A 24,497-nucleotide genomic window follows, 5' to 3' on the forward strand; every position below is an offset into this window, starting at 1 on the left:
TTATTTCCCTTCATAATGTAAATACTACAGTTAAAATAAGAATGGAGATAGTAGGCACTATTATCTTACACCTGATTTTACAAACCACTTATAACTCAATTTTCACTGCAACTAAAATATAGACTATTATATTGCCCTGTATAATGTTCCATTTATATATAATTGCAACGTTTTCCCAACTTTCCTCATGACAGGCACATGTACCATTTCCAGATCTACAAAACATGAACACATTTCTATGATTTCTTAGTAAAATAAATATCTGATTATGACAACTCCAATCTGAAATGAAGCTAGCTTCTGAACTACTTGCTTAACACTGAAGAAAATTACTATAATTAGGCCTGAATTTAGGAGCCACTATAAAACTTAAAAGCTTAGAAATCGAGGAAAACTTACTGTAAAAGGAATTAGAGATAAAGGTGACATGAAACCTGAAGATGAACACATTCTACTTGGCTGTTTATTATTTTATTTGAATTTTTATGGTGCAGAGACGTCTAAGGTCATACTGCACCAGGACACAGGTGAGAGCAGTACAGATGGTAATTGGTTAGTAGGACAATCACAAACATTCATGCCCTTGGCAGGATTCAAACCCACAACCTCTGGCTGGAGAGCAGATATGCTATCCACTTAGCCAACCAGGCCAGGCTTTTACATGGCTGGAATAACTACGTTGGCAGACTGCTAAATGAAACAACTTGTGATATTTGTGACATAAGTCACCAAAAAAACTCAAATGTGAAAAGGCAGCTAAAGTAGATGCTTAAATATGGAGTTATAAACATTTTAGTGGTTACATTACCTAATTCAGAAAGCATAGTCAAAAGGTCAAATTCCACATGATTGGAGTAGAGCTCTTAGTAGAACATGTCTAGAAAAAGGGAAATCAAACTAAATGTGAGAATTAGAAGTCCTGAGTTTTTAAATGGGGAAACCTAGAAATTTTATAATATATGGTCTACATTGGACATTATACCAAGCAATGCATAGTCTATTTGAGTTGTAAGTCAACAGTTAGGAGGTACAAGATGTCTTGTTAAATCAGGTATGAGATGAGAGTGCACATTATTGCTACTGTTATTCATCACCTATATGATGACATTATGAAGGATAGTGGCATTTAACCTGATATGAAAGTGGGAGGTATTAATCACAGCTCTTTACTTAATGCAGATGATATTATGCCTAAATAAGACCAGGTATAAGTCTGCAGGATTCCCCACCTAAATTAACTGCTGTAATAAATTTGGCATCGAAGTTGGCAATAAAATAGCCAGAAACATCAGCTGCATTCTGAATAGAGAGTATAGTGAGATAACAAGACATTTCAGCTATTTAGGCACTTTTTCTTTTAAAGTGAAGAATGCAAATTAAATATGGAAATAAACAGAATTAACAAAGCAGGCATGGTAGGAAGACAACTAAAATTTATATGGAACGAGATAGAAATTAATAAAACACTAACTTAACTGTATACAGGCTGATGTTCAAATCAATTTTAACTTACAGATCTGAGAGATGGAGATACTACAATAGTGGTAGCATGATCAGTAGTTAAAATAAGAGGTTTGTTATTAACAAATGACTAGGATCCCAGCATACCAGTCATAATTATGACCTGTTAAGAAGAAAGTTATGCAGATCAAATAGGTCATTCATATTCTTGACATTATTAAGCCATTACTTATTAAACTTGAGCTTAGAGGGGTCGATCAGAATTTCATACTCTTCTTGAAATTTGCATCCATATCAAGTTTTGGTGTGGTGTAAGGAACGGGTTCCTTTCTACTACTCTGTAGCGAATCCAAGGCATGATCAGAAAGGCCAGACCTACCATAGTTACTAAATTTATGCTCAGTCGATCACTATATCATTCAAGGTTTTTTTTCCCAGGCCAGTATAATAACAGTTGACCAAATTAGTGATACTTGGACATATACTGTGAGTTGTAATGCAACTTGTTTCACTGTAGGTATTAAAAAAAAAAAAAAAAAAAATTAACTTTCAGCCAATTTTTCTACCCCTGCAGGATGAAAGCCTCTCCCATTGTGGGAAGTTTTGGGTCTACTACTTGCATAGTGACCCAGTCCATGTTGAGAGAAGACTATCAGAAACATCCATGCCTACGTGGGATTCGAACCCGGAGCCTCTTGGCTGGTGAGTGGTTACGCTAACCACTCGGCCAATCAGGCCTGTGTGTGTGTGTATGTATTTTTTTAAACTAGAGGTCAGGCCAATATAGTAACAGTTCCGAATTAGTGATATTTTTGCATTTACTGAGAGTTGTAATATAACTTTTTTTTTTCTCTCCCTCTCTCTGTGTGTGTGTGTGTGTGTATATATATATATATTTATCACTCTTCAACATATATATCACTGCAAAATATGAAACATCAAACATTTGGAAATTAGTCATTTTACTCTTAAGAGCCTCCATAATTTTACCAAAATGAATGGTGTATTGATTACCAAGCACAATTAAAAGAATAAACAAAGTTAAAGTCAAAATATTTTCAAGACCAAGCTGCCTGCATACAGAGGTAGATAAACTACATAGATACACATACTTTGTATTATGAGATGCCAGGATAATTCGATATGAAGTCATTACTTCCATATTGAAATAACAGTCAGATATTTTGTATACAAGTTGTTTGCTTGCACTTAGGTAAAGAATTAAAATGAGAATATAATTTATCACTCTTTGATCTTGTTCTACAATCTTATAGTCTTACTAGGGGGGGGGGGGCGCTCTTCCCCCTGATGCCCAACCCCCCTTAGTTCCTGACTGGTAGGCCAGAATTCTCCTTGAATTCTGATGCCTCGAAAAGGGGCACTTCACACTTCCTGCACACAAAACAGATGAAACTTGGAAAACAAAAACAGCACTTATGACAATGTTCAATTGGATTAGTTGACCCCACAACCAATCACAGCCACTGATTTCTAGGTGCTACTGTCTCAGCACACACCTTGCCTCGCCTTCTGGGTGGTTTAAAATCGCCAATGCTAAGAGTTTAACCTGCTGCACCATCTGTATGAGGGGGGGGGGAGGGAGATCTGGAAAGTTCTAATAAACACCTAGAACAAAATGATAGTAAAGCAACTGATATAATCACAAGAACATAGTACTAGCAAAGTTATGAAAGTAACTAATGTTCTTATATTCTTGTATGTTCTTTCTTGTGGTTATATCAATTACTTTAATATAATTTTGTTCCAGGTGTTTATCAGAACTTTCCAGAACCCCCCCCCCCCCACTATACGTCTGTTCAAGGTGTCCAAATATTAGCACCTGTGCAAATATGATGCAATGGTTAGACATTGAAAAGTGTCCTCTTCATGAAGCATTGGTATATTACGTTTAATTTTAGTAATCATGTGAAGCTAGGAAACAATTAAGGGAGTCTTTAACAATAAACACAAAAATATAATATCGGCAATATTGCTATTCCGTGAGTGTGCACCGCACACCAGGAATATTAACCTCTGATATACAGCCTGATCGTATGCTGATAAAATAAATCAACATACATTATAACATACGCAAATATCTCTTAACTCAAATTAGATCAAACCTTGGAAAAAACAAAAAATAATGATAGCTACCATTACAGAATCAAAGAAAAAAAAAAAAAAAGGAACAGATGAAACTGAGTATTATATCTATCTTTATAGTGGAATAAAGATGGAGGAATAGGCAAAGTCAGGTGTAATGATGTTCATACATAAATCTTTGAGAAGAAATATTATACATTATAACTACTGCAATGATAAAATCATAGAGACAAGACTAAAGATATACAGAGGATATTTGACAATAATAGGCACTTATGCCCAGAAGAGGGAAAACAAGAATCAGAGAATTTTTTATCAAGAACTACAAAAGATTATAGATCAAATAAACCCTGCTGATTATATTATAATAATGGGTGACCTAAATGCAAGAATAGGTAATACCTAACATAGGACTGATAGGTGAACCAATATATTATAATAATGGGAAGAGATTAAGAACATTCACCCTATATAACAATTACAGAATAACAAATACCTACTTTAAACATAAAAGATATTCACAGATTTACCTGGCACACAAGAAATACAAAGAGCATTATAGACTATATAATAGTTGATATGAAATTATCAAATATGATCAGACACCAGAGTATATAGAGGAGCAGAGATAGAATCAGACCAATACTTACTGGTAGGGAAAATTAAATGGAAACCATGATGGGAGAAGAAAAAAAAAATCAAAAGAAAATAGAAATACAGAACTATATAAAATTAAATTCTTAGACAATGAGAATATTAGAGGCATGTATCAGAATAGAATTAGGGATTGGTTGAGCAAAATTCAGGAAAGCAGCACAGTGGAAGAAGAATGGTCAAACATCAAATATATATTAAAATGCTGCGAGAGAGTTTGGGAACAAAAAGAAAATGGATAAGACGCAGAGGTCTAAGACAATGAGATGAAGAGATCAGATAGTTGAGGAAAAAAAAGACAGCATATAAACAATGGCTAAATATAAAAACACGAATCACTCATTGAATATAAAAGGAAAAGGGAATGAGAGCTTGTAGAAGAAAAAAAAATAGAGAAACGTATGAAAATTTTATAGCAAAATTAGAATGGGACTGCACATTAAAAAGACCTAATACATATATAGAATCCTCAAACAAATGAATAATGATTTAAAAGAGAGAACAAAAATTGATATGATCGAACCAGAAACTTGGCAGGAATATTTCCAGAAGCAATGGCATGATAACTCTCTGATATAAGAATCTTCCCTGAAATATATCAGTAATATATGAGTTTACATACAAAGAACTACAAAATACCCTCAAACAAAACAGAACAGGCAAGTCACCAGGAGAAGATAATATAAACATAGAACTTATTAAATTTGCAGGTAAAGAATTTAATATCAGATTTCTAAAATTTATAAACCAAATTTACAAAGAGTGAAAAATCCCTAAAAAGCTGGGGATAAAGCTCTAGTGATACCAATTTATAAAAAAGCTCTAAAAACAGATTGCAATAACTATCATGGCATCAGCCTACTCAATACAGGATACACAATATATGCAAAAAGGTTAACAAACAAATTAATATCCTATGTAGAATCACAACTGGGAGAAGAACAGAACAGATTACGTAAGGGAAGATCATGTATAGACTCAGCTTTTATCTTAAAAATAATTATAGAAAAACAGAGAATACAACATTCAAACACATATAGCTTTCATTGATTATATAAAAGCATTTGACAAAATTCTGAGAAATAAACTATGGGAATATCACATTCCAAACCAGCTATTCAATGCTCTATTAAACATACCATAATAATGAAATAGAAATAAGGCAAAATGATATGATATCCACTTGGAAACCAATAAATAGAGGAGTCCATCAAGGCTGTCCTATTATATTATATTATTCAATATTATCAAAAAATGAAGAGAAGTAAATACATGTAGCTTCCAAATCGATCAACATATAAAAATAGACACTACTCTTTGCTGACAATCAGATCATCTTTGGAAAGACTGAAGATGAACTACAGAAATCAATTTATAATTTAAATATTATACAACAGTATGGCCTAGAAACGTCAGAGAAAACTAGTCATGGCTTTTTATGGAAATAACCCTGTCAGAAGTAAAATAGTAATAAATAATAAAATAATTGAGCAAGTTAATAATTTCAAATATCTAGGCTGTAAACTGTCTTACATAAATGAAATAGATATTGATTTTAAGATGATAAACTTTATAAAAGAGCCTGTGTAGCTCAATGGATGTGGCGTTTGCCAACCACAGTGCTTGGCCGCACGAAGGAAGACTTGGTTTCGAGTCTAGTTGGCGACTAGAGGAAATTTTTCTAAGCCTTTTTTCGACCGGTTCCCGAGTTAGTCGATCTCTGGCACAGGCAAGCAGGTTTTTCCTCCCAGAAACTCAAGAAAATCGACCGTAGAACCCACATTATTTCAGACATTAAATATATTGTGTTAGGGTTAGGGACCACGAGATGGCGGCACATTTGAGCCGTCTCTCTTCACTGAGTACCGCTTAATTAGTGATAGCCTTGGGCCATCTATCTCTGATTGGTACCAGTGGAGATTGAACTGCCCACTCAGTCTCCAAAAGTTAGATAGGGCTAAATGGCCTTGCCTACTCCCCATATATATGGGAATAAAAAGGCGTTAGCTGTTTTTTTTTTTGAACTTTATAAAAATCATGGAGTAATTAACAGAACCTTTAAACCTAACTACGTACAGAAACACACAAGACTCAGAGTCTACAGAACAATAGCCAAACCTACACTATTATATGGAAGTGAGATCTGGACCTTTGGAGAGAGAGAGACAGAATTCAGGCAGCAGAAATGAAATTCCTTAGGAAAACAGAAAAACTTAACTCGATTAGATAAGAAAAGAAATAATTAAAAATTTCGAAACCAATCCCATAAACTCAATGATCAAATATAAGAAAAACTGGCTAGACCATATAGCAAGAATGCAGAGAAAAAGGCTACCAAAAAAGATCTTAACATATAATTCTAGAGGAACAAGGAACGACCAAGAAGAAGATGGACTGAGTCCGGAAAAAGGCCACGTGGCCTAGAGCCTGGATAGGAAGACAATGATGGCAAACATCTCTTTTCCTGACATACCTAGCAAACTGTCACCTCTATAGCACAATTGACTGGATGATGTAAGCGGAGAAGAAGACACTTGGGTTCAATTCTCATCACTGACAAAACTTCAGAACATCTCAAAATAAAACTTTTTCAAAGAAAGCTGAGTTTATCCAGATTCATAGTGATGACAAGGTTTCCTATCTTGGAAAACAGGTCTTTTCATCCTACAAAAACTGGCCCCAAAATAGTCAAAAATAAAATCAGAGTATAATGGGCATACTATAGGTCTGAATGCAGGGTGTTTGCCAGAAGTAGAATGAAGGATAGAACATGACAGAGGACATGAATCAGGAGATCACAGTACTGGAAAAGCTTGATCTGGATTAGGAACTACAGCAACCCAGACACTGCTTAAGCAGTGAATCAGGGCCAACTTAATATACTCAACAATAAAGAAAATTAATTTCTTCAGGCAAACTTCTACTTGCAATGTTCCAAGCAACTGCACAGTTGGATAAGTGGTGGATGAAATGCAAACAGGCATTAAACATTGAACATTTTCAAGCCTAATAAGCAGGGTGATAGTCTCAACAGCAGGGAATTGAAATTCATCTATTACCTTAATACATTCACAAACATTGAAGATGAAAATGCTACTGTTCAACTTACCAGCACAGCAATAAAAACATTTAAACAAGCTCACACATAGGATAAACAACTATTACAATTTTACGTAAATACAACTTGTTCACTAAGTGGCTTCTACAATTCAGTGTAGCAACAGCATTCATTACAGTCCACTCTTCCACTCCCTCCATGGTCTGTCAACTGGTTTTTCAGTATCTAATTTATATTTTTCTTTTTTTGTATTCTATTAACATGCTTTTGTCATATCTTTTTTTCCTCCCATTTGCAATCCATTCGTTTTTAGTGGTTTGTAAATATGGCACATTGATAAAAGTAGTTTGTAAGGCACACACTTTTTCCATATATTTCTTTCATTTTTACTCTCCAAGTGATAAAAAAAAAAATGAAAGGATACACCGAATATTTCTAGGATGAGTACTCTGCACTTCCATGTGAGAAACAATACACTACTTGGATTCAGCTGGAAAATTTTCCAGCTGAATTAGCATATATAAAATTCTTTATATATGCTATTTCCATTCTAGATGAATTCAAATCAAGTATACGTTGTTTTAACTTCAGAGAAAATTTTTACTTCACCTGACTAACTGTAGTAAGATAAATATAAATGCTACTCCATATGATATTAAGCCTCCAACATCATGGTATTCCATGACTCGGAATGGGAGGCAGGGAGAGGGTGTGGAAAATACACAGTTGGTGTCACATTTGTAAACTGTGCATGACAGTATCATGAATTTTGCTTCTCATATTTAATCCTATTCTTATTATATTAATTCGCAAAGCTCAAAATTAACTAAACTCAACTATTTCTTAGGGCTGCTGAGATGTTAGAACACTTATGTAAATATACTACTTTAAACGCCAGCATATACTATCTTGGTGTATCTCACTATTTGTAGGGTCCAACTGTATACCCTACATGAAAGTACCAATGTATAAATTGTACAAAACAAGTTTTATTATAGATTAAAAGTAATACTATAGTTATTCAAATGACTTGAATCACTGAAGATTGGCGATTTTGTATCTTGCGATGACTGAAGACAGATCAAATCACAAAAATATTTGGAAGAAAACTAACAAATCAGTGTGTTTGGTTATCATTTGTAAGACTAAAGAGCACATTTTAAAAAAATGATAATTTTTTAATTCTGACATGGTTGCTTAGGAATAGTGTTTTATTGCGAATTTCTTTTAGCGTAAGATTTGTATCTAAGGATCTTTGGTTAGGATTAAATGGTTGGCATTAAATTAAATGTTTTCAATTAATATAGAGTTCTTGCACATGGAACTATCATAGCCTGCCATGAAATGTGAGGGGTATACTAGCTATTTAAGTCTTTTCTCACCTTTCCCACTTAGTCATAACATCTGCACAGGAAAATCCAACAAATCAAAAACAAGGTTGCCAATAAAAAAACCATTTCAATGAATGGATGCTACAACTTTTGAGCCAAATTATTAAAAAAAAAAGAAACTTAATGTAAAACAAGGAAGCTGTGTCAAAATAGTTTTCATATTCTTTAGCCCAAAAGTTAGTGCAGTCCTTATCTGCTAAAAGATTCTAGTTAGTAGTCCTAGCCACTGCTAGAACTTTTAACTAAGATTACTTCACTTTTATTCAATTCTGAATACCGTTTCTCACTCCATGTATTAAGAAGAAGAAAAAAAAAAAAAATTCCTCCTGTACATTTTTGAAAATGTACTAATTTTAAATTATACATGAACAGAAGTTCAAGTCGACAGCAGATATTGTACTCTGGCAGTAGATCATTATTCTTTAATAGGCAGCTTTACACAAAATCTTAGTTACATTATTTTGGGATGAAATGCAGCTATCTCCTATGTTTTTGTAAAAATAATCTTAAGTTTCAAAATAAAAGAGCAAATATTTTATTTTTCTAGTTAATAAAGCAACCAACAAATAATCGTTATCAACAGACCCTTTCTCTAACAGCACCATAGACAAGACATCAGCACCAACACCGCATCTTTATGACTCTGACCAGAGAAGGACAAATTGTGGGAAAAACACACAAATTTATAGTCTTAATTTTCTAGCACTTTCAAATTATTATTCTAGTAAAAGAAAGTATAGTGCTTCGTTCTCTTTCATGTCCTCTCTGTTTTATAAACAAAACACTTTGAAATTTAAAGCTTAACTTCACCTAAAATTAAGTTTATCAAGTTTGTAAATACATATTAGCAAACTAATAGTCTTCAGATTGCAACTTCAATAGAAATAGTTTGTTATACAAAATGGCAGGCATATCACTTAAGTTACAAAGTAGATCTTTTAAGGATATGTTGAAAAAGCTCAGTTCACTTAGAGTGAATATTTCTAATGACAGGGCATTATTCTATTCTATTCATAGGTTGTTTTATTGTGAAAAAATAGGTTATCAACAACATGACAAAATAGGTAGCCCCAGTAAAAACAATCTCAAAAAATTTAAAGAAAAAAGCTATATGACAAATAACATTTAGTAGGCACATATACTGTGATTCAGTTAAAAACTGTCAACAGTGAATTTTTGATAACATGGACACCTTTTTGGGCAGAATTAAGGATTTCTAAGATTAGAAATCACCACTAATCAAAGCTGGCATCTATAATTTGGCTCATTCTTTTGAGTTCTGGTGACCAGTGTTCTAGATCAAGTAGTAGCATTTGATCTAGATAAGGAACACATGATACGGAAACCATCTACAAAGATGTTCAAATCTTATAACAGTTTATAATCATTACAGTTTTGAAGTACCGCATCTGTGGAATGCATTAACAAATACGCACATTCGACCACGTTGCTGTATGACACTACCCAATGTCGGCCATTAACAATGTTCCTAAAAGGATTAGTTTTTATTTCAAGCTTTCTGTAGGAAAAGGACAACAAGTAGCTACATATTTTCAAATTGATCAACTCTTCGCTTGGTATTTCCTTTCCTGATTTCTCTTAATGTTTTATACTTGTCTCTTCCTTGCCTTACATTTTCCTGATGAAGTATGTCATTCTTGGTCAGTTTCGATTCATCTTTTGATTCAGCCAGTTCACTACTAAGCATCTAGAAGAGAAAAATTTTTCATAATCAATAAAAATACATTTAAACTTCAGATTAAGAAAATAAATTATAGATTAAATCTATAATTTCCATTTCCAGGAATATATATTTATCATTATACACTAGTTTATCAAAATAATTTGAACGCCCCAGCTGAAGTGAACACCATGCAAAGAACATGCAAGTAAGTTATGCAAATTATGGTATTCTAGAAAGATATGTATATTAAGGAGATATCAGCATGCATCGTGTCCTGTTTGAACTAAGGTGGTAAGTGAAGCATAACTTAATCACTTCACAACAAAATAGTTCATGCTCAGTGACAGTTGCGTGGTGTTAAAACCACAAAAAATTGATTTCTGGAAATATAACTTCAGAGTGAATCTTGCTAGGGTTTTCATCACTGAAGGGAGAACTCAGATCTGACAACTCAGTTAATGCTAAGAGGAAAAAAATGTCCTGTCAAGTTTGATGATAATGATGTGTATGTGCACACACTTGTGTGCAGGGTAGATGTTTCTCATTATAATAAATTTAAAGCAAACAATTATGTATAATCATCAATTTCCTGATTTGTCCTCGCAAGAGGTGTTCAGGCTACAATGACAGTACCACATGATTAAGTTTCCATTATTATCACTGTCCTATCAACAATTTTCCTCCAAGTTAGCCTATTACTTGTCAGCACTCCAATATATTCATATCTAGCATTTCTTTCAAGTGAATCAATCCACTAGAAGTGCATCAGAAGAACAAAATGTTAGTTAACATATTGGAGTGCTGACAAGTAACAGATTTGGAAGAAAATTGTTCATAGGATATAATTCTGTATAACTTAATTTTTCCGCTACTGGTATGAATGGAGAAATAACACAACACCCTTCTAATGGATGGGCTAGTTCCAAATCCCAATCTAATTTTCAGTGTCCACTTGTAGGATAAGTGGAACATTTTGGGTAATCATCTCTGGAAGCCAAGTTCACTAGAAGAATTTAAGATAGACCTGTGCAAAGAATGATGATTACTTTTCCTATGTATCATTAACATTTATGTAGTAAACGTTTCACATACTAAATCTTGTATACCAAAAAAAGTTTGGTATATTAGACTTCTTAGTGTTTGTAGAGTAAGCTTTATGGCATGCAGCTGCCAGCAGCAGCAATGCTACATTCAAGTTAGATGTCATTCAATATTATGCCATATGGAAAGACAAGCAGATCACCACCTAAACCTCTGATTTCTTATCTGTACAGATGAGCAAAAAATTATTCTACTCTATTATGTTTAACCACCAAACAGGCTTTGATGTGTTTAACATCCATAATTATTACAACAATTATAATTATACGAGGGTGCTTAAGGGTCAAACTGTATAACTGAGAGGAGACCTCCACATAGCCTTTAAAGGAATGCAGAGAACCAACCAGGGCTTCTGACCTAATGTCCAATCCTCACCTTCTCATGGTGCACCATGTTAGATACTGAATAAACAAGGATGGGCTGGCATTCAGCCAACCAAATTGTATTCTTTATTGGCTTAAACCACAATATAAAATGATAGTACAACATGACAGAATTTCATGCCGGCTGCGACATCACCCAGTTAAACAAGGTTCCCCTGTTGTTTTCACCAGAGAACCAGGGCAAACAGCAAAAAGTCAGCTACTGGAACAAATCCTGAAACACGCCTCAACTCGACATCGGAGTTTAAGATCGGTACTATCAACATAAGAAGCCTGAATGGAAAAGGAATGGAGCTGGCTGAGGAACTGGATAGGTATCAGATCGACATAATAGGGGTAACTGAAACAAAAAAGACAGAATCTGGCAAGTTTTTTTTTTTTTTTTAGCAATAATACAAAATGCTACACTCAGACACTGACAATCAGGAAAAAGCAGGTGTAGCTATAGTATTGAACACAAAATATGAGGTTAATCTTCTTGAATGGCAAGCAATATCAAGTAGAGCAATGTGAACAAATATCAGAATGGGGAACTAGACAATGAGACTTATTCGTGCTTACTGTTCCACAGAAGATTCTGCTAAGGTAGAAGTGGAGAAATTTTTTTGAGGCTTTAGAGGAAAGCAACTGACAGATGAAAAATGAAAAGTTTGGTCCTTGTTGGGGATCTAAATAGCAGAGTAGGAAACGATTGTCAGATATACAAAAATACTTTGGGAAAATTTGGAGAAAAGAGCAAAGCTAATAATAATGGCAAATACCTGTTGAATGCTCAGGACATGGACTGGTTGTCAAAAACACAATGTTCCAACATAAAAATGTGCACAAATAGACATGGAGAGAAGAGGCAAGGAATAAGAAAAATCTCATTGACTATGTTATTGTTGGATTCAGGCCAAATAGAGGCTGTCAGGATCAGATCTTCACTTTACGACAAATAGTTGAGAAATCATGGGAATATGACAAAGATCTGTATTTAAGTTTTGTAGACCTGCAAATGGCATATGACAAGGTGCTAAGAGAAAAGCTATTCAAAATGCTACAGTTATATGGTGTCAATGGGGCATTTTATCAAGCAATACTTAGTATTTATTTGAGTTGTAAGTCAGCATTTAGAATTGAAATACAGGAAGATTGTTTGTTATTAAATCTGGTGTCAGACAAGGATGTACATTATCCCCTCTGTTATTCATTATCTATATGGATCACATTATGAAGGAAAGTGGTATGAAACCTGATATCAAAATTGGATATGTTAATCTCAGCTCTTTCCTTCATGCAGATGTTATACTTTTAAATAAATCCAGTACAAGTCTGCAAGATTCTCTGACTAAATTGAATAAATTTGGTATGAAAATCAGCAATAACAAGATAACAAAAAAAAAAAGCAGAACCATTGAAAATATCAACTGCATCATGAATGAATGGAGAACCTATAGAACAAGTAAAGCATTTCAGCTACTTAGGCACAATTTTTAGTGAAGACGGTAAATTAAATATGGAAATAGACAAAATCAAAGCCTGTATCGTAGGAAGTCAACTGAATAAATTTATATGGAATAAGAGGGAAATTAGTCAAAACACTAAATTATCTGTATACAACACAGTGTTCAAACCAATTTTAACTTATGGATCTGAGAGCTGGGTTAGAAATAAAACACTTGACCAAAGGCTATGATATACATACTGCAGATATGAATCCTGAGAAAGATTACGAGCATGAACAGATGGCATTAATGGAAATATCATGTTAAAAACGAGGATATCAGGAAAGAACTTGACATTGTTAGCATCCATGAATGTGTTAGGAGAGCTAATCTCAGCAAAACAAGTATTCTCTGCCAGGTTGGCAGGAAAAAGACCAGATATAGGTGTGTCGAAACGGTAAAAATATGCCTTAGAAGACAGAAATATAAGATCTGATAATGTTGGAGTCTTGACAGGTAACAGATTGATTTGGAATAAAATTGTTGATAGGAAGTTAGCAATGATGCAAGTTCTTCATGTAGTACTATCATAAGAGCTTGTACATCCCTTGAGGATATATGTCAGAATTTGATGATAATGAAGAATATTTATTGCATGGATAACACAAGATAGAAAACCTCATTTAAATTATACATATTTGGTCATTTTATAATAGAAATAAAATTTTATTAATACAGACCAGTTTACAATAAAACATATTAAAACCTACCAGTTTCGCCAGCAAACTGTCTGGCTTTTTCAAGGCGTTTACAGAGATATGAAAACTAGTAAATGCAAATTGAAAGGAACATAAAAAATATTGTAAACCAACTAGTAGCTATGGTTTCATGTGACAGAGAGGACTTATTGTTCTTATTCATTATCACACAACCACCAACATCAGACAAGTTTTAGGATCCTCAAAAGATAAAGCGCCATTCTATAAATATCCAGGAGCATATTATATTCTCTGTTCCTGTGGTCTTGCCTACATCGGACAAACTTCACGAAGTTTAGAAATTAGACAAAAAGAACATGTTGGTGATGTAAACCACAACAGAGCATCTCTTCTGGCTTAGCACATCATTTCTGTACATCTAACCACACGATAGATTGGCAAAACAGCTCCATGCCATATCTCTATGACGACTACAGGCATCGTTTATTTAAGGAAGCCACGATAGTATCAATAACCGGCGGAAACCTCAACAGAAATCAGGGTGCAATTCTAAACAGTTCGTGGAAAAACTTGATCCGCTCTCTCAATCAATCTGAACTACAGCTAGCCAGTAATCACATTACACGTCTACAACGCATGCGTGATAATGAATAAGAACAATAAGTCCTCTCTGTCACGCAAAACATGTAACCATAACTACTAGTTGGTTTAGAATGTTTTTTATGTTCCTTTCAATTTGCATTTATTAGTTTTCATATCTCCGTAAATGCCTTGAAAAAACCAGACAGTTTGCTGGCAAAACTGGTAGGTTTTAATATAAGTTTTATTGTAAACTGGTCTGTATTAATAAAATTGTATTTCTATAGAAAACCTTACTTTTAATTGCTCTTGCAGGTGTTTTTCTTTTGATACTTGGGTACTCCGTTCCTCTTCTGGCCTTGGCAGGTTGATAGAATCTTCCTTAGATAGCTCAGCACCTAACACAAGTAATTCTATTCAAATTCACTGTTATAATAAAAAGTATACTGTTTTATATTCTTTCACTTATAATTACATCTGAACAATAAATACAGGAAGTCTTTCAAACATATACAGGACTCGTCAGATACACTTGCCAACTGCTGAGTAGCTGCAGACTGGACAAAATTAGATTTTTTTTTTTTTTTTTTTTTTTTTTTTTTTTTTTTTTTTTTTAAATTTTACTGTTCTCACACAATGGAGATGTTCTCCAAACAATGATATAGCACCACTACTCACTTTAGAGTTCCTATCGACTTACTAGGACATAAAAATAAATAAATAAATATAAAGTGTGTGTGGCGAGGGTGTCTTGGGTGAGTACATTTCTGATAATTTTTCATCCCCTAGTGGTTCCCACCCCAAAAGGTTTTATGTGAACTTAGAGCATACCATGGGTGGGCTATATAATTTATTATTAATGAATTTTTATCAATTTTATACATTATTTTTGCATTTTTTCTTTTTCTTTACAGTCCAGAATCCTACTGCAGGGACCAAACACAGAATTCTTTCAAGCCACTTCAGGCCTCCAATAAGCAGCGTCGTGGTGGTCTCACACCAGCTGATGAAATTCATCTCCCACCTAAAGAGAACTGCAAACATCAATGTTCACAACAGGATTCAGACTTGCAACCTCTTAGCTAAAACAGGCTTGCTAATTGATTGTAATAAGACTTCTAATATGTCTTGATATATTTTTGATGTCTTTTTTATGTGAACGTGTGTTTGCATCAGTAAAAGAGGATATATAATGTACCTATCATACTAATGTATGATAGGTAGGTAGAGAGGTGTAGGAATGCTTCAGCATTGAGTTAATAAAACCATGAGTTGCCTCAGTCCTCTTCAGGACTGAGGCAACTCATGATAAAGGTAGACTAAGCTCTCATTACTTGTCTTAGTATCTCCCATAATGCAAGGCACATCTTGCAGACATGTTTTATTGAGGTCTTGTCAGTAGGAGCCAGACCCAGAGGTGGTGATACTAAGTGGAAGTAATGGAGAAGCCATATTTACCTATACGAGTTGCCAAAAGGTGTCTCATCTTATTATTAAATTACCCTGGATTTAGAAAAAGATGTTGGAAGTTTTTTCCTCCCCCACTTGGTTAGACTATAATAAATTTAGTTTAATCCTTTATCCAAGTGTAAGCAAACAAAGTTTGCGCCTGAAGTATTTTCAGGACTGAGGCAACTCGTGGTAAAGGTGGACTAAAGTAAAAGTGGAAAGGAAAAAAAACTTCCAACATCTTTCTCTAAATCCAGAGTAATTTAATAATAATGAGTAATTTAATGAGACACCTTTTGGCAACTCGTATAAGTAAATATGACTTCTCCATTACTTCTACCTATTAGTATCACCACCTCTGGCTCCCAGTGACAAGACCTCGATAAAGGTCGAAACTGGTCTGGGTAGTGGCCCTTCCCTTAATGCATAGCATTATATATGTCTGCAAGGAGATGTGCACTGCATTATGGGAGATACTTAGTCCACCTTAAGGAGTTGCCACAGTCCTGAAGATACTTCAGGCACAAACTTTGTTTGCTTACACTTGGATAAAGGATTAAACTAAATTTATTACAGTCTAACCAAGTGGGGGGGGGGGAAAAACTTCCAGCATTGATGTACTTGTCAAGAATACCATTGTGTCAGATAAGCATCAGTGGCAGCATATTTTAATTGTTGAAATGGTCACACTATAAAAAAGGTGTTTAGAAATAAATTAGCCAAGGGCACTAAAAGACTAGTTTTGCTGCTGAATACAGGCCAAGAGTTTTATAATAGGGAAAAAACTGTTCAACAAAAACAAACACAGAACTTTTTTCAAGCCATTTGAAGCATCTAATAACCAGGATGGTGGTAGTCTCACACCTGGCAATGAAATAGGAGTCAACTCCATTTCCTCCTATACATTAAAAGATATCAAGAAATGATATTTTTCATCCTTTATCCAAGTGTAAACAAACAAACTTTGAACATGAAGTAACTTCATGACTGGGCTACTTGTATATAGAGGCTGATGACTTCACATCAATTGCCTTAGTATCCCACATCTTTAGTATCTTTAATTTATAGTATAATCAAGTGGAAGAAGACTTTCAACATCTATCTCTAATCCAAAGTATTTTAGTAATAAGGTGCGACACCTTTTGACTACTTGTATATGGAAATATGACTTATGCCTTACTTCAAACCTTGGTATTACTTCTGGGTCTGGCTCCCACTGATGAGACCTCAAAGGTCAAAACCAGTCTGGGTGGTGGCCCTTCCCATAAAGCATAAGATTATACATGTCCATAGGGATATGTGCATTGTACTGTGGAATGCTAAGACAACTGACATGAAGTCATCAGCCTCTACATACAAGTAGTCCAGTAACTTCACGTGCAAACCTTGTTTGCTTACACTTGGATAAAGGATGAAACCAAGAATATAATTTCTTGGTATCTTTAATTTATAGTATAACCAAGTGGAAAAACTTTCAACATCCATTACCTCCTAGTTGGAGAATGAAGCATTCTTCAAAGAGGCAACTTTCAGATGATTACTCATAAAACAATGTCTCAACATAATTAAGTATTATTTTAAACAAGAATCTCACTCATGACAAGATCTTTTATGAATTCAGTACTTGAGGTAGAAGCCACTAAAAATCTAAAATGCAGAAAAGCAGTTTGAGTAGGCATTCAAAATCTCAAATTCCAACAGGGCACTCAGTGCCCAAAGGAAATAAGACAATTTGAGAATATAAAAGAATTTCCCTACAATGCATTCCTAAGTAAGATTTTAGCATGCACACTTGAACATTGGCTAAGAAAAATTGTGCGAAGAGCAAGCTGTGTTCAAGCTAGATAAGGCCACCATGATAAGATTTTCACTTAACAATTGAAAATTCATGACTATAACAAAGATCTGTATGTATCTGTAGGTCTTGAAAAAGCATATGACAGGTGCCAAGAGAAAAGTGTTCAAAACACTACCAGTATATGTTGTAAGCAGGTCATCATATTGAGCAATACGTAATCTATGCTGCAAGACAAGGGTGACAAGGCTTATTCATCTATATGGATCATATAATGATGTTATGAAAGAAAGTAAAACTGATACCAAAATTGTAGATGTTAATCATAGCTTTTTTATGCTGATGATATTATTCTTAAATAAATTCAGTACAAATCTGCTATAACAAATTTGGCATGAAAATCAGCAACAAGGAGAGTATGAAGATAGGCCAAAACACTGAAATATCAGCTGCATCATGTTGCATCTTCTTTCATCCTGAAAGGAGAACCCTATAGAACAAGTAATACACTTCTACTATCTAAGCACAATTTTAAGCAAGGATGACATTTTGTGGAAATAAAGAGAAAAGGCAAGGTGATATGATGGAGAGGTAAGTGAATAAATTTATATGGAATAAGAAAGAAGTCAGTCAAAACACTGAAGTTCTTACAAGATTAAATTTATTAAATCAGATATTTCAATCCTTTGCCAATTTCTACCAATAGAAGACACATTTGCCTCTTGAGGGTTTTAACTTCACCATTTTGGGTATGCTATGTGGATGTTTTGTCCACATGGCCTTATCTTATCTTCTTTCCTAATTGAAATCAGCAGTCTATGCCACACATCAACTTCTTTTCAAACTAGAGATGGAAAATTAACCTTCTTGGACATCCTCCTCTCCTGGTGTACTAACTACTTCTGTTTATTAATAAACCTACGTTCACAAGTTATTATATACAGCAAGATTCTGCACCTCATCATCTCAAAAAATGGACATCAAATTTTACTGAGCAGAGAATGACTGTTTGCTTCAACATCATGATCTCAAACTAGAATATCATCATCATCATCATCATCAAATTCCTGCCATGTACCCTCAAGGGGTGTGCAGGATATGACAGTACTACATGAAAAAATTACATCATTACTAACTTCCTATCTACAATTTTCCTCCAAATCAGTCTGTTACTTGTCAAGACTCCAACATTATCAGATCTTATATTTCTATCGTCTAAGGCACTTTGTACCGTATCAATCCACCTATATCTTGGTCTTCCTCTGGGTCGTTTTCCTGCCAATCTGGCAGAGAACACTTGTTTTTGCTAATCTTTCCTCTCCCATTCTATTTAAGTGACCATACCATCTGAGATTAGCTCTGCTAACGCATTCCTGGATGCTGACAATGTCAAGTTCTTTCCTAATATCCTCATTTTTAATATGATATTGCCATTGATGCCATCTGTTCACGCCTCTAATCTTTCTCAGGACTCTCATATCTGTGGTCTCTAATCTTTGGTCAAGTGTTTTACTTCTGACCCAGCTCTCAGATCCATAAGTTAAAATTGGTTTCAACACAGTCTTGTATACAGCTAATTTAGTGTTCCGACTAATTTCTTTCTTATTCCATATGAATTTATTCAATTGACTTCCCACGATACCAGCTTTGCTGATTCTGTTGTCTATTTCTATATTTAGTTTACCATCTTCAGTAAAAATTGTGCCTAAGTAGCTGAAATGTTTTACTTGTTCCACTGGTTCTCCATTCACAACACAGTTGACATTTTCAATGATTCTGCCTATTTTCATTGACTTTGTCTTTTTATTGCTGACCTTCATACCATATCTATTACAACAGCAATTCAATTTAGTCAGAGAATCTTGCAAACTTGTAGCGGATTTATTTAGAAGTATAACATCATCCGCATAAAGCAAAGAGCTGACATTAACATCTCCAATTTTGATATCAGGTTTAATACCACTTTCCTTCATAATGTGATCCATATAGATAATGAATAACAGAGGGGATAATGTACATCCTTGTCTCACACCAGATTTAACATTAAATCATCTTCCTGTACTTCCTTCAATTCTAACTGCTGACTCACAACTCAAATAAAGACTAAGTATTGCTTGATATAATGCCCCATTGACACCATATAACTGCAGCGTATTGAATAGCTTCTCTCTTGGCACCTTGTCATATGCCTTTTCGAAATCGACAAAACTTAAATACAGATCTTTGTTATATTCCCATTCTTTCTCGACTATTTGTCGTAAAGTGAAGATCTGATCCTGACAGCCTCTATTTGGCCTGAATCCAGCTTGTTCTTCACCAAGCTTTTCTTCCACAATTCTTCTCAACCGTTTCTCAAGTATACTTGCATAGATCTTGCCGGGAACACTCAGTAGGGAAATACCTCTGTAATTCTCACATTCAGTTTTATTTCCCTTTTTATATATGGGTACTATGAGAGCTCTACTCCAATCATCAGGAATTCGTCCCTCTGTCCAGGCTTTCTGAACTATGCAGTGCAGCCACTGTAAGACTCTTATACCACCATACTTCAGCATTTCTGGTCGAATATCATCTACTCCTGCTGCCTTTCCACATTTCAAGCCTTTGATGGCTTTTTCTACTTCAAGTATGGATATGTATTCCTGACTGCATGCCTGGTCAGTGTTTTTTTATCACTGTGCTGTCATCACTGCTTGTTTCATTTAGCAGTTTTTCAAAGTAATTACTCCATACTTCAAGGATATCTTTTTCTCCTGTTTTCATTTCACCTTTATCATCTCTAATTCCTTTTACAACACTCTTTCCTCCATTCCTAAGCTTCTTCAACAACCTCCAGAATATTTTGCCACCTTCTTGATATTTATTTTCTATATTCTTGCCAAAGTCCTCCCATGACTTTTGTTTAGCTAGTTTTACACACTGTTTAGCTTTCTTACATTTGTCTGTATTCTTTAAGAGTAAAAGCTGACTTATTTGACAGGAACTTTTGATATGCTTTCTTCTTTTCCTTCACTGCCTCTTTAACTTCCTGTGTCCACCAGGGAGTTCTGATTTTTTTATCCTTGCACACAATCTCACCACATGCCACTCTGGCAGAATCAATCAATGTTTCCTTCAGAGTTTGCCACCGAATCTCCAAGGTTTGATTCCTGTTCTCAAACTCTTTCATTTTCTTTTCAATAATATTTCTGTATTTTAGTCTACAGTTTACATCTGAGAGCTGCTCAACTTTTATTAGCTTTAAAACTTTCTTACATGTTATTCTTTTCAATATGAAATTCAATTTTATCCTGCTCAAGACTAAATAGTGATCTCTTGCAATTTCAAATCCTCTGTACACTCTGGTGTCCTGCACCAGGGAGAAAACATCACTATCAACAATAACATAGTCAATGAGACTTTTCTTATTCCTAGCCTCTTCTCTCCATACTAGAACTTATCAAATGTATTATGCAGTAGAATGGCTTCTCTTCACAGAAGATTCAGCACATCACTGACCCTTTTATACATGTATTCCTAAGCACCCTGGACTTCAAGAGTTCGAATTCCATACATTGTTGAAATTTCTGAACCAATATATGAAATCTTCAAGAAATACAATTTAGTGTTCATGCTTTTTCATGTCAAACTCTCTTCATTATTAACACCTACCAAGGATAAAGGGTCTTCTGCATCCATCCCAAATGTTTACTAAGTTCCTCGTGATTACTATCTCTCTTTTACATTGGAAGAATGGGATTCTTCCGTTGTAAAACAACCATTGGAACACCAGTCTTATGTCATTTATAATATGCTTGTCTGGTCTAGCACATCACGGAATTGTCAATGACCACAGAATCTTATGTTTTAAACTAGTCATACTATATTGCTGTTTCAAATCTGAGTATCTGCTCGATAAGTGCTCAAGTACTAATAACTACTACATCATCCAGACTTAATTGCAATGCTCCTCACACTTAACCTAAAATTTGGGAGAAGGTTTTTTTTTTTTTTTTTTTTTTTTTTTTTTTTTTTTTGTATAAAAATTCTTGATAATGTACCCTCACAGTGTACAGAATGTCATGACAACTCTACAAAAAGTTTAGTTTAGTTATAATGGATATTCTTGATATTCAAGAATATCCATTATAACTACTGCTAATTTTGCTCAAATTAATCTGTTATTTATCAGAACTTCAATATTGTCAGATCTTACATTTTGGCCTTTTTCTATTTCTAGATCTCTTCCATGCAATCCTGAGGGGAAAAAATGCTTGTTTTGCTAACCTTTCCTCTCCCATTCTGTTTAAGTGACCATACCATCATAAGATGAGCTCTGCTCACACATTCCTGAACGTAAACAATATCAAGTTCTTTCCTAATATTATTTTTAACGATTCTTCCATTGATGCTATCTTTTCATTGCCCTAATCTTTCTAAGAACTCTCACATCTATAGTCTCCAGTCTTTGATCAAGAGTTCTATTTGTAACCCAGCTCTTAGATCAATAAGTTAAAATTGGTCTGAACACGGACTTATATACAGCTAATAAAGCATTTTGACTAATTTCTTTATTCCATATAAATTTATTCAGTTGACTCCTTACCACACCAGTTAGCTAATTCTGTTGTCTATTTCCACATTTAGTTTGCCATCTTCACTAAAAATTGTGCCTAAATAGCTGAAATGTTTTACTTGTTCATGGGTTCTCCATTCAGAATGCAGTTAATGTTTCCAGCGTTTCTGACTATTTTTATCTTAGCCTTTACAGATTTTCATACCAAACTTATACTGTTTTTTTATTCAGGAGTACAACTTGATAGAAGAGAGGTGGTAATGTATGAAGTACCTTGCTCTTATCAAGATTGCTACTTTGGATAGGCTGGTTACTTAGCTTTGATTAGAATCCAAGAATATCAAGCCTATATTGCATTTTTGGAATCTGACAAGTGCAGTCTTGCTGCTCATACCATTGATACTAGGCACAGTGTTCTTTGGAAACAAAGATTCTTTGTTCCAGCAAGTTCAAATTCCTTGAAACATGTAGAACACTATAAAATCATCTAAGCCTTAACCACACTGACTGTATGCCAATCTCCAAGTCTTGGGAAGTGATTGGGTTATTTAATCTGCAGAATCTTTTACAATCACTCCTTTGAATTCTAATAGTTGAATAGACAGTTATGACCAAGACACAAGCTAATAAGAACATGCTACAAATCCATGTTACACTGGATGAAATATACTTGAATAAAATTTCATACTTTTTTCAATATCTGTAAGCTGTATATATGTCTAGTGCATATGTTCTCTTAAAACACTTAACTATGGTTTCAAATTAATTCTGCCTAACACAATCCAACCGATTTTTGAAGTTTGCTTATAATATCCTTACAATTTTTTTTTAGTAAATAAGAATACAGTTTATCTATAATGAACCCCTTCTCCCATTTTGTCAGCACTTTGGCATGCAAGGTTGAATACCCTATGTTATAAAGATGACACATACAGAGTAGCACTATTTTTCTTGAAAGTTTTTTCACTTGGTTAAACTATAAATTAAAGATGCCAAGAAATTATATTCTTGGTATCATCTTTTATCCAAGTGTAAGCAAACAAAGTTTGCTTGTGAAGCATATTCACGACTGGCCTACTTGTATATAGAGGCTAATGACTGCACATCAATTGCTTTAGTATCCCATAATGCAAGGCACATATCCTTATGGACATGTATAATGCTATTGTTCTTGGCATGTTTAATTTATAGTTTAACCAAATGAAAAAACTTTCAACATCTATCTCTAATCCAGAGATCTACACCTTTTGACTACTTGTATACAGAAAATATGACTTCTGCATTATTTCAACCTTGGTATCTCTTCAGGGTCTGGCTCTCACTGATGAGAATCAAATGAGGGGTGAAACTGGTCTGAATAGCGGCCCTTCCCATAATGTAAATTATAATCTACAAAGAGATGAGTAAGAGTGGAAATAGCATGTGCCCTTGTCTCACACATGATTTAACATCAAACCATCTTAGTACCTCCTTCAATTCTAAGTGCTGATTTCTAACACTTAACTCCTTATGCTACCCTTATCCAAATCTGCCCAACTTTAGAATTGTGCACCAAGAGTAATACTGTTGTAAATGACAATAGTCAATCATTTAACAGATAATGAATCTAGTATACCAAACTCTTAACAGATGATCCCCTCTGATTCCTTTTAATAACTCTTTCTTAGACCACTTCTCCACAATACCTTTTCTATAATTTTTTTTTTATGGGAGATACTCCAAACTAACCATCATAATTACACAAAACTGCTGGTTAACAGCAACTTTGCTGATAAACAGAAGTTGGTACACATTCAACTTCAAACCAACTACAGTCAATCTACAATTTGTTCTTTGAAAAACATTCCTCATACCATTTGACACAAGGACTATGGATCTTCAGCTTGTCAAGAAACATAAGTTGCCTAATTTCCCTTTACATACGGCATTGAGTTGATTTGAATTATAGCTGAAGCAACTAAAGTTGCAAAGCCCAGTACATGTTTGATTATTAATTGCACATATTCTTGTGGCGAGTTTTGTCTGTTTTGTGGAATGAAAACCCTCACATCTCTGTATGAGATGGGTTAAATTCATCTTCAGCTGAAGTCCTTAAAAAGGATTGTGTATTATTATTATTATTAAGAAACCTCTAGGGG

The 24,497-nt window shown here is 34.4% G+C and overlaps 1 protein-coding gene across 1 annotated transcript in view; it reads right to left on the minus strand.

Annotated features, from left to right (window-relative positions):
- Positions 1-9,061: 9,061 nt before the first annotated feature.
- The window catches only part of LOC150094290 (moesin/ezrin/radixin homolog 1-like), a 216,448-nt gene continuing 201,012 nt past the window's right edge, over positions 9,062-24,497 (minus strand). Inside the window, exons 14-15 of the mRNA XM_090412297.1 lie at positions 14,858-14,958; positions 9,062-10,375 (exon numbers count right to left, since the gene is read on the minus strand). Of these exons, the coding sequence (XP_090268423.1) occupies positions 10,211-10,375; positions 14,858-14,958 (266 nt within the window). The 3' untranslated portion in view covers positions 9,062-10,210. The remainder of the gene's footprint in view (positions 10,376-14,857; positions 14,959-24,497) is intronic.

This window comes from Typopeltis vanoorti, chromosome 22 (genome assembly GCF_054136105.1).
Source record: "Typopeltis vanoorti isolate ZY-2024b chromosome 22, IOZ_Tvanoo_1.0, whole genome shotgun sequence".
NCBI lineage: Eukaryota > Metazoa > Arthropoda > Arachnida > Uropygi > Thelyphonidae > Typopeltis > Typopeltis vanoorti.